At 46.3% G+C, this 12173-nt stretch overlaps 1 protein-coding gene across 1 annotated transcript in view; it reads right to left on the reverse strand.

The window, feature by feature from the left end:
• LOC147728924 (stimulated by retinoic acid gene 6 protein-like) overlaps positions 1–10378 on the reverse strand; it is a 538794-nt gene extending 528416 nt beyond the window's left edge. Inside the window, exon 1 of the mRNA XM_086959168.1 lies at positions 10292–10378. Within this exon, the coding sequence (XP_086815294.1) occupies positions 10292–10323 (32 nt within the window). The 5' untranslated portion in view covers positions 10324–10378. The remainder of the gene's footprint in view (positions 1–10291) is intronic.
• Positions 10379–12173: the final 1795 nt, after the last annotated feature.

Raw genomic sequence — 12173 nt, forward strand, 5'->3', positions numbered from 1 at the left:
CTAGCTGACAAGCTACTGGTGCTGCACCTGCGCGCCCGGGAGGCATCAAAGCCTTTCACAGTGGTTGGGCAGCCTACTCAGCGGCCTTATTACTTATCTCTACTGATGAAGGATATTGATCCAGAAACACGAGTCGAGTCTCGTGTCTAGAGATGCCTGGAGATACCAAGTACCTACTTGCACCAAACTTGGTGAAACACTTACAAACTTTTTCTTTTTCATTTGCGAAGACACACGAACTGCATGACCCAAAATGCACAGGGCAATCCAGCTGAGAGGTGGAGCAGCGTGCGCCCAATCCTGTTACTGTTTAAGGGCTCCGTGAGCCTCCCTAGCTGACGAGCTAGTGGTGCTGCACCTGCGCGCCCGGGAGGCATCAAAGCCTGTGACTGTTGTTGGGCAGCCTACTCAGCGGCCTCATTACTTATCTCTACTGATGAAGGATATTGATCCAGAAACACGAGTCGAGTCTCGTGTCTAGAGATGCCTGGAAATACCAAGTACCTACTTGCACCAAACTTGGTGAAACACTTACAAACTTTTTATTTTTCATTTGCAAAGACACGCGAACTGCATGACCCAGAATGCACAGGGCAATCCAGCTGAGAGGTGGAGCAACGTGCGCCCAATCCTGTTTACGGTTTAAGGGCTCCCGTGAGCCTCCCTAGCTGACGAGCTAGTGGTGCTGCACCTGCGCGCCCGGGAGGCATCAAAGCCTGTGACTGTTGTTGGGCAGCCTACTCAGCGGCCTCATTACTAATCTCTACTGATGAAGGATATTGATCCAGAAACACGAGTCGAGTCTCGTGTCTAGAGATGCCTGGAGATACCAAGTACCTACTTGCACCAAACTTGGTGAAACACTTACAAACTTTTTCTTTTTCATTTGCGAAGACACACGAACTGCATGACCCAGAATGCACAGAGCAATCCAGCTGAGAGGTGGAGCAGCGTGCGCCCAATCCTGTTTACTGTTTAAGGGCTCCTGTGAGCCTCCCTAGCTGACGAGCTAGTGGTGCTGCACCTGCGCACCTGGGAGGCATCAAAGCCTGTGACTGTTGTTGGGCAGCCTACGTAGCGGCCTCATTACTAATCTCTACTGATGAAGGATATTGATCCAGAAACACGAGCTGAGTCTCGTGTCTAGAGATGCCTGGAGATACCAAGTACCTACTTGCACCAAACTTGGTGAAACACTTACAAACTTTTTCTTTTTCAGTTGCGAAGACACACGAACTGCAATGACCCAGAATGCACAGGGCAATCCAGCTGAGAGGTGGAGCAGCATGCGCCCAATCCTGTTTACTGTTTAAGGGCTCCCGTGAGCCTCCCTAGCTGACGAGCTAGTGGTGCTGCACCTGCGCGCCCGGGAGGCATCAAAGCCTGTGACTGTTGTTGGGCAGCCTACTCAGCGGCCTCATTACTTATCTCCACTGATGAAGGATATTGATCCAGAAACACGAGTCGAGTCTCGTGTCTAGAGATGCCTGGAGATACCAAGTACCTACTTGCACCAAACTTGGTGAAACACTTACAAACTTTTTCTTTTTCATTTGCGAAGACACACGAACTGCATGACCCAGAATGCACAGAGCAATCCAGCTGAGAGGTGGAGCAGCGTGCGCCCAATCCTGTTTACTGTTTAAGGGCTCCTGTGAGCCTCCCTAGCTGACGAGCTAGTGGTGCTGCACCTGCGCACCTGGGAGGCATCAAAGCCTGTGACTGTTGTTGGGCAGCCTACGTAGCGGCCTCATTACTAATCTCTACTGATGAAGGATATTGATCCAGAAACACGAGCTGAGTCTCGTGTCTAGAGATGCCTGGAGATACCAAGTACCTACTTGCACCAAACTTGGTGAAACACTTACAAACTTTTTCTTTTTCAGTTGCGAAGACACACGAACTGCAATGACCCAGAATGCACAGGGCAATCCAGCTGAGAGGTGGAGCAGCATGCGCCCAATCCTGTTTACTGTTTAAGGGCTCCCGTGAGCCTCCCTAGCTGACGAGCTAGTGGTGCTGCACCTGCGCGCCCGGGAGGCATCAAAGCCTGTGACTGTTGTTGGGCAGCCTACTCAGCGGCCTCATTACTTATCTCCACTGATGAAGGATATTGATCCAGAAACACGAGTCGAGTCTCGTGTCTAGAGATGCCTGGAGATACCAAGTACCTACTTGCACCAAACTTGGTGAAACACTTACAAACTTTTTCTTTTTCATTTGCGAAGACACACGAACTGCATGACCCAGAATACACAGGGCAATCCAGCTGAGAGGTGGAGCAGCGTGCGCCCAATCCTGTTTACTGTTTGAGGGCTCTCGTGAGCCTCCCTAGCTGACGAGCTACTGGTGCTGCACCTGCGTGCCCTGGAGGCATCAAAGCCTGTGACTGTTGTTGGGCAGCCTACTCAGCGGCCTCGTTACTTATCTCTACTGATGAAGGATATTGATCCAGAAACACGAGTCGAGTCTCGTGTCTAGAGATGCCTGGAAATACCAAGTACCTACTTGCACCAAACTTGGTGAAACACTTACAAACTTTTTCTTTTTCATTTGCGAAGACACATGAACTGCATGATCCAGAATGCACAGGGCAATCCAGCTGAGAGGTGGAGCAGCGTACGCCCAATCCTGTTTACTGTTTAAGGGCTCCCGTAAGCCTCCCTAGCTGACAAGCTAGTGGTGCTGCACCTGCTCGCCCGGGAGGCATCAAAGCCTGTGACTGTTGTTGGGCAGCCTACTCAGCGGCCTCATTACTTATCTCTACTGATGAAGGATATTGATCCAGAAACACAAGTCGAGTCTCGTGTCTAGAGATGCCTGGAGATACCAAGTACCTACTTGCACCAAACTTGGTGAAAAACTTACAAACTTTTTCTTTTTCATTTGCAAAGACACACGAACTGCATGACCCAGAATGCACAGGGCAATCCAGCTGAGAGGTGGAGCAGCGTGCGCCCAATCCTGTTTACTGTTTAAGGGCTCCCGTGAGCCTCCCTAGCTGACGAGCTAGTGGTGCTGCACCTGCGCGCCCGGGAGGCATCAAAGCCTGTGACTGTTGTTGGGCAGCCTACTCAGCGGCCTCATTACTTATCTCTACTGATGAAGGATATTGATACAGAAACACGAGTCGAGTCTCGTGTCTAGAGATGCCTGGAGATACCAAGTACCTACTTGCACCAAACTTGGTGAAACACTAACAAACTTTTTCTTTTTCATTTGCGAAGACACATGAACTGCATGACCCAGAATGCACAGGGCAATCCAGCTGAGAGGTGGAGCAGTGTGCGCCCAATCCTGTTTACTGTTTAAGGGCTCCCGTGAGCCTCCCTTAGTGACAAGCTAGTGGTGCTGCACCTGCTCGCCCGGGAGGCATCAAAGCCTGTGACTGTTGTTGGGCAGCCTACTCAGCGGCCTCATTACTTATCTCTACTGATGAAGGATATTGATCCAGAAACACAAGTCGAGTCTCGTGTCTAGAGATGCCTGGAGATACCAAGTACCTACTTGCACCAAACTTGGTGAAAAACTTACAAACCTTTTCTTTTTCATTTACAAAGACACACGAACTGCATGACCCAGAATGCACAGGGCAATCCAGCTGAGAGGTGGAGCAGCGTGCGCCCAATCCTGTTTACTGTTGAAGGGCTCCCGTGAGCCTCCCTAGCTGACGAGCTAGTGGTGCTGCACCTGCGCGCCCGGGAGGCATCAAAGCCTGTGACTGTTGTTGGGCAGCCTACTCAGCGGCCTCATTACTTATCTCCACTGATGAAGGATATTGATCCAGAAACACGAGTCGAGTCTCGTGTCTAGAGATGCCTGGAGATACCAAGTACCTACTTGCACCAAACTTGGTGAAACACTTACAAACTTTTTCTTTTTCATTTGCGAAGACACACGAACTGCATGACCCAGAATACACAGGGCAATCCAGCTGAGAGGTGGAGCAGCGTGCGCCCAATCCTGTTTACTGTTTGAGGGCTCTCGTGAGCCTCCCTAGCTGACGAGCTACTGGTGCTGCACCTGCGTGCCCTGGAGGCATCAAAGCCTGTGACTGTTGTTGGGCAGCCTACTCAGCGGCCTCGTTACTTATCTCTACTGATGAAGGATATTGATCCAGAAACACGAGTCGAGTCTCGTGTCTAGAGATGCCTGGAAATACCAAGTACCTACTTGCACCAAACTTGGTGAAACACTTACAAACTTTTTCTTTTTCATTTGCGAAGACACATGAACTGCATGATCCAGAATGCACAGGGCAATCCAGCTGAGAGGTGGAGCAGCGTACGCCCAATCCTGTTTACTGTTTAAGGGCTCCCGTAAGCCTCCCTAGCTGACAAGCTAGTGGTGCTGCACCTGCTCGCCCGGGAGGCATCAAAGCCTGTGACTGTTGTTGGGCAGCCTACTCAGCGGCCTCATTACTTATCTCTACTGATGAAGGATATTGATCCAGAAACACAAGTCGAGTCTCGTGTCTAGAGATGCCTGGAGATACCAAGTACCTACTTGCACCAAACTTGGTGAAAAACTTACAAACTTTTTCTTTTTCATTTGCAAAGACACACGAACTGCATGACCCAGAATGCACAGGGCAATCCAGCTGAGAGGTGGAGCAGCGTGCGCCCAATCCTGTTTACTGTTTAAGGGCTCCCGTGAGCCTCCCTAGCTGACGAGCTAGTGGTGCTGCACCTGCGCGCCCGGGAGGCATCAAAGCCTGTGACTGTTGTTGGGCAGCCTACTCAGCGGCCTCATTACTTATCTCTACTGATGAAGGATATTGATACAGAAACACGAGTCGAGTCTCGTGTCTAGAGATGCCTGGAGATACCAAGTACCTACTTGCACCAAACTTGGTGAAACACTAACAAACTTTTTCTTTTTCATTTGCGAAGACACATGAACTGCATGACCCAGAATGCACAGGGCAATCCAGCTGAGAGGTGGAGCAGTGTGCGCCCAATCCTGTTTACTGTTTAAGGGCTCCCGTGAGCCTCCCTTAGTGACAAGCTAGTGGTGCTGCACCTGCTCGCCCGGGAGGCATCAAAGCCTGTGACTGTTGTTGGGCAGCCTACTCAGCGGCCTCATTACTTATCTCTACTGATGAAGGATATTGATCCAGAAACACAAGTCGAGTCTCGTGTCTAGAGATGCCTGGAGATACCAAGTACCTACTTGCACCAAACTTGGTGAAAAACTTACAAACCTTTTCTTTTTCATTTACAAAGACACACGAACTGCATGACCCAGAATGCACAGGGCAATCCAGCTGAGAGGTGGAGCAGCGTGCGCCCAATCCTGTTTACTGTTGAAGGGCTCCCGTGAGCCTCCCTAGCTGACGAGCTAGTGGTGCTGCACCTGCGCGCCCGGGAGGCATCAAAGCCTGTGACTGTTGTTGGGCAGCCTACTCAGCGGTCTCATTACTTATCTCTACTGATGAAGGATATTGATACAAAAACACGAGTCGAGTCTCGTGTCTAGAGATGCCTGGAGATACCAAGTACCTACTTGCACCAAACTTGGTGAAACACTAACAAACTTTTTCTTTTTCATTTGCGAAGACACACAAACTGCATGACCCAGAATGCACAGGGCAATCCAGCTGAGAGGTGGAGCAGCGTGCGCCCAATCCTATTTACTGTTTAAGGGCTCCCGTGAGCCTCCCTAGCTGACGAGCTAGTGGTGCTGCACCTGCAAGCCGGGGAGGCATCAAAGCCTGTGACTGTTGTTGGGCAGCCTACTCAGCGGCATCATTACTTATCTCTACTGATGAAGGATATTGATCCAGAAACACGAGTCGAGTCTCGTGTCTAGAGATGCCTGGAGATACCAAGTACCTACTTGCACCAAACTTGGTGAAACACTTACAAACTTTTTCTTTTTCATTTGCGAAGACACACAAACTGCATGACCCAGAATGCACAGGGCAATCCAGCTGAGAGGTGGATCCGCGTGTGCCCAATCCTGTTTACAGGATTATTTATATGTTTTGACTTCCCATTTGGAAATTGCACTTATAAAATGAAGTACGGCAACTCCAATATTATCCTATGGGAGAAATTGGCCGTGCAATAGTTAAAAATTAATGTAAGAGTTTTTCACTTACAATACATATAAAACTTAAGGGTACATGTCCTAACTTTAAAATACATTGAACCCTGCCACCTGGGCTGTTCAGGGCGACCCTAGTGATGAGTTGTATGGCAAAACGTTTATTCTGGCTGGGCAGTTCGGGCTGGACTATTCCCATGAGGCACAGGGTCAAGAGCGATTTGCATATAGCTGGGTCTGAACTGAGGTGGTGAAGTCAGCTAAAGAACGATGATGGTCCATGGCTGTATGAAATTCAGTGATGGCAATAGCATTGTTATCGCCAGAAGCAATCTCAATACTGAATTGATGTGGCCATGAAATGGCTGTAGGTTTGGGTGATAAATGCTGCCAGCATCTTAATCGTGAGGGCAGGAATTTAAAGGCAGGTGCCTGCCCCAAACATACTTATAAATAGATGAAATGCATAGATTACATTGCTTTACAAATTGCACACATACTTACTGGAAGCACCAGCTGCTTTACACACCAGCAATAAACACAAATTGTGTGATAGTCCTTTGCTAAGCATTCATAGACTTTTTGCGGTGGTTTAAGTGTCTGGGGCTCATAGGGTTTGTAAAAACCCAGGGTACAAACCCCTCTCATGTTTCACTCTCTTGACATCCTTTCCTCACCCCCTTATTTCCTTCACCTCTCTTCTTTGGGAAGAAAGGAACGAGAACCCAGCAGTACCACAGGGCCATACTGATGACAAGACAGTGAATACTCTAAGCTGGCCTTTGCTGGGTGACATCCACCCGTGGGGGTCTGTCACCTGCTCACCTGCCAGCCTCTTTCCCCAACCACGTTATTGGCAGTAGTATTTGTGAATGATCCGCATGTAAGAGTAGCAATAGCAACTATTCTTTTTTATACAGTGCTTCATATACTGTATATAACACACAAAAAGTGATAGAAAAAATGATTGCAATAAGTCTAACCCCTAGCAATCGCTTGGGGTAACATATAATTCTATCATCGTTTTGTCCTCCATGCCACCTCAGGTTGCACTAATCGTTTTTGCAAATCATTCTGGACCCTGCTTCAATTGGCATAGTCCAGTCTGAACTGCCAGGCCAGTGGTACGAGTAATGCCTAGGAGTAGGTTCAGTGCTCACTGTGCCACTGGTACCTAGCTACACCTGACTGAAAAGCCGCAATCAGGGCAAAACCGGTTTTAGGATGCTTGTATTCTAGTTCAGGGAGGACCTGGAAGTTCGAGCTGTTTGTATTGGAACAGGGTCAAGACTGATTTCCATATGGCTGGGCCCAAACTGAGGTAGGATGGTGTGCAAAATAACGATGGATTGGGATGCAGCCCGAGTAATTACCAGTGGCTGAGATTTTTTCGAGCATTCCTCCCATAACTTTTTTTTTTGCATACTTCTCTATATAATAAATGTCACAAATACCCAATTGATGGTGCTCAGCTTACCTGACCTGCCAGGCTGGAAATCATAGCTGTCTGATCACTACTTTGTTACTTTGTTCGAGTGATGAACGATTAGTTCACTGGGTTATGTTCCATAATCCTCACAGATGGTTTCACAACTGGGAGAACGGTGCAGAATCACAGATTCCATGAATGCAATTAATACTCATTTGTTAAGCATTTCATTGCCGTTGAATCAGCTACATCCAGTGTGCTTTAAGACACATATGATAGGTCAACAAATGTCATACAAAGGTAAAAGAATTCTGAGGCTCCTGCCGAAATTGGTTGCGTCACCCGGCAAGCTACTTGATAAATTTGACATGTATGACTGCGCTGTTGAAACCTCTGTTAAAATAATACCACATTAATAAATAGATGTGTTCATGTAAATGTGTCCTGCCTATTGTTGGTAATCCTTAGCATTGCATGATCAGTCCTACCCCTTCGGAAAATATGGCGTCTGGGTATTAGGTGTATCCTAGGAATTTTGTTCCCCATCCCTTGGAAAAATAGAGGCCTGAAAATTGGCGGGACTGCTCGGCATAATGGTGGTTTCCACTGCATTTAGTTACTAGGTGGCAAATTTTGTTTTGGGAATAAGCACTATTACTTATTCAAACCATATAGTATGCATTTGAAATAAAAAAAATAGCATATTTTCCTTTTCCGTATCATAGAAACTGATACCTGGGGCCAAATGATTGCATTTCCAAACATACATTTAGAAGAGATATGTAAGTGATAATCAGTACCGCTGTCTGGAAAACTAGCTTGTAAGGTTAGTGTAACCCATCTTCTGACGAAAGATCAGGGTTTCTGTACCATCAGCTACTGCACTGCTAGATGATCACATACAATCTAACTAGGACCGGTGTACTGGCTGAGGAAGTGGGATCTGTGTATTGTCTTTCTATTTTTTTTAACCTACCGCTTCCACTAGGATGAAAAATCTACTTAGAACGAGCTGAGAAGAAAAATTAGTGAAGTGTACATAGATGCTATAGTAAATGACACAATTACGACATTTTCGAAACTGCCTGTCTCGTATATAGCTTTTTGAAACTTTTTTAATGGAATATTGAAGTGTTTGTTTATAGTTACCTTAGGGCAAGTTTGCAACACTCCGGTAGAGAGGCAAGCTTACTTGACATGCCATAAAAGTTCTGGGATATTTATTTCAAGAGTTCCTTTTCATAGTGTATAACTTATTGGTCATTTGGGAGAAAAGAAATGTGCTTTAAAATTAATCTGACACTATTTTTTAAAAATTGTCTCGAGTGAGAACTGTCCCAGCCCTTCTGAGACAATGGGCCCACTTTATTTGCTCTCTCTCGATGCCTGCAGTTTGTGACAGGTGATGGGTGTTACTCCATAGTCCATACCATCTCCAAACATTTCCTGTAGCGTTGGTCACCCCACATGTATACCGTCTCTAACATGAACTTCTTTCTCTAGCCATCCAGTCCTCTCAGTGCCTCTACTAACTCTTCTTTAGCACAGTTTCCTCACCCCTCAACTCCTTCAGAGGACCCCCTACCCTTCACTTCAGGTCTGATGTCACATTGGTCGAATGCTGTGCCTTACAGCTCAGCAACCTTGCCCTCAGGGATATTCAAAGGTTGCCACCTATCAGTGTCAGCACGCTAAAATAATTCATTTTACAAACTTGATATTCTCAGTTTTCCCATTGTATCACCCATAGAAGAGTGGGTGACTGCATTAGTCGGCTGAGCTGGCTTGTCTGAATGTGACTCTGCTCACAGTGATCAAATGTGGCTTTTTGAACTTCTTAATGGCAAATTGAGCTGAGAAATGAAAGTGTTTAGAAATAGTATTTTTCATAAGAGTGTGTCTTCCCTCTTGTGTAAGACCATCCACTGTCATATATAAGGAAAGGGTACACTTGCAAACAATGTCATACATTCCAAAAACATTCCACAAAAACACACAGAGGGACACAAAAATGAAAGTCCACCGCGAAAGAACCCCATCTTGACCAAGAACTGGCCCTGTACATGTCACTAAAGCTGGGCCCAACCCAGGACCATTTGTTGCCTACATCAGCACCAAGCTTGCTTCTAAGTGTGTACACAGCAGATGCCAACAGTACACACCGTCGAAATACAAAAGCCCAGAATGAAATAGAGCAACGCCTCACTAAGCAACACCATTCAGAAAGATCATGGGAACATATTTTACTCTGAATATCTCAAGCTGGTTTGTCAGAAAACAGCACTTTTAAGGTTAACTATGCATAGCCCTGCTAGATATCAACAAGACTTGTGTGGTTATCCATGATTCTAGTGTATTGCCGAAAGCGACATTCTCTTTTTAATTCACAGAGCTGTAAATCAGACGTAACTATAAAAAAGGATACATACCAATCTAATAAATTATTGGTCAAATGCTACATTTTTTTATACAGCTCGAAGTCGACCCGGAGAGATGAGAACACCTTAAATAAGCACCAGATGCGTCACATGTGGACACGTTCATCTTGTCGGGCACGGTGAGATGAAGTGATTTACCCAGAATCACAGGATGATAAGCCTCTACCGAGACTCGACCCCGGATTTCTAGCCTTGAGGTCGAGCGCTCTAGAGGTTAGGCCACATCCTTATTGCTTGCTTGCTGTTCTTTCCAATTCTAGCTTCCTAAGCATTGTGAATGCTTCCAGTGCTTCACGTCGTTACTGACGTTATGAATTCTCTTCCTAGATATTTTTGAAGCGCTGAACCCTAGACATTCATCCCCGGGTCTACTCACGTGGGCGGCGTCCATGTTGAGTCCGGTGCCATGGCGTTTCTGCTCCTGCTCCCTTCCCCGGCGTCAGCCTTGCAGAATAAAAAGACCTCTGTGGCATTTGAACAAGGAGAGCAGGAAATCAAAGGTGTGTCTGCAAACAAATCTAGAAAGCAAGAAAAAAGGCTTGTAAAAGATTAAGACGTATGTTATCTGCCTCAAACCAATGAGAGAAGGGCTGTTAGGAGCACACTGCCTGGTGGTGCCAAAGCAAGTCATGGTTAGTTTATTTATCATCCGCAGGGCGTGTGAACCGACAGTGGCTTCACGCAAACCAGCAGTCCGAAAAAGGGGTTAGGTTCGCAGGAACTGCCAAATGTTTATTTGGATTACTTGTCTTCTTATCTAAATGGATGATTGAAGCAGGAGCAGAAAATGTGCTTTTTTTCAAAATCATAATGTAGGCGTCAACTATTAGATTGTCACATTCCTTGTTTTCGAAAACACAGTTTATTCCTTCTTCTTCTTACTGTTTTGCTTCTTTTCCAGGTGTAGCCATTAACTCCCCCAACAGTAACGGAAATACCCGTGAAACATAAATATTGGTATGTAAATAACAACGCACAATGACATAGATACAGATTTCTAAATACACCGAGCATTGACAGAATAAAGAGGCGCACATATTTTTTTCCAAAGCCAACGTAGCCATGGCTTACTCACTTTGTGACATCCACCCTTCACTTGGGTGGTACATTTGGCTTTGACGCTAAGCTGTGCAGGGGTGGGCAATCATTCCTGGTCCATGGGACTAGTGTAGATGGGGTAACATAGAACCGTTAGACATCTATGGTGACCCCACTTGGATATTATTGTCCTGAAGCATGTCATGCCACCCACTTTCTGCCTGCATATACATGGGTGGAACAAGGCGCCAGTAATTCCTCTCACACCCGTTGTGAAAAGACTCCAGCCTGTCGCCTGGGGAGCCTGCTCTTCAGTGGCTGGCTTAGACCTGACAAGGGCCACACCTTCCAGTCGTTGGGTCCCCAATAATCCGGTCAGTCACTCGGTAAGCGGCCTTGCATTTCTCGTGCCCTGAATTGCTGTCTCGTGGGCAATTTCCTGTGAGCTTCTCATTCTCACCTCTATAGATGGAGTGCCGCTGCCTGCCTCTCTGGCAACAATCAAACTTTACATTCACACGACTCCTCAACGGACAGGGACACATCAACAATCGGACAACTACATTCACCGCCACTCCATCAGGACTTGACTTCAGGGACACCTTATCACGTCATCACCTGATCCTTTATTACCAGTGGTGTAGTGCTGTGCTTTCTTTTGCACATCCCTGCTGTGACCCAGTACTCTCCAAATCCGCAGTGCTGGAATCATTTCCCGAACAACTTACATGCACTTCACATACATGTTAGGAAGAAAGGTCTGCACTGGTATTGAGTTATGGAATGTGAACAGGGCATTGTGCAGGATTCAAGAATAAAAGGAAGAACCTGTAGTTTTAGATAGGCTTTAGTACAGTACTCTTTTATTAAATTCACTATTTGATTTTCTTTAATAGAAAAATGACTCTAGATTAATTTAAGGAACACGAACAGAATACACTGCACAGAGTCATGACTATAAATGATATAAGACTATCAATTATACACTATAATTATACATACAATTAGAAACGGACACACATTAAAAGGCATAGAGAAGCCTGTTTCTCTCTCCCTTACTTGCCCTTCTTTGGTGTCAGAATTATGGAAGGCTCAGAGTCCATGACATTATTGGCCAGGGACAGACATCATCAACAAACCAGCGAAGTGGGTCTTTGAGTTTCCAGATACTGCATACATTTCACTGCCTCACAGTAGGCAAACTAATGTTCATGAGATCT

The sequence above is a fragment of the Lissotriton vulgaris genome, chromosome 2_2, assembly GCF_964263255.1.
Source record: "Lissotriton vulgaris chromosome 2_2, aLisVul1.2, whole genome shotgun sequence".
Taxonomy (NCBI): domain Eukaryota; kingdom Metazoa; phylum Chordata; class Amphibia; order Caudata; family Salamandridae; genus Lissotriton; species Lissotriton vulgaris.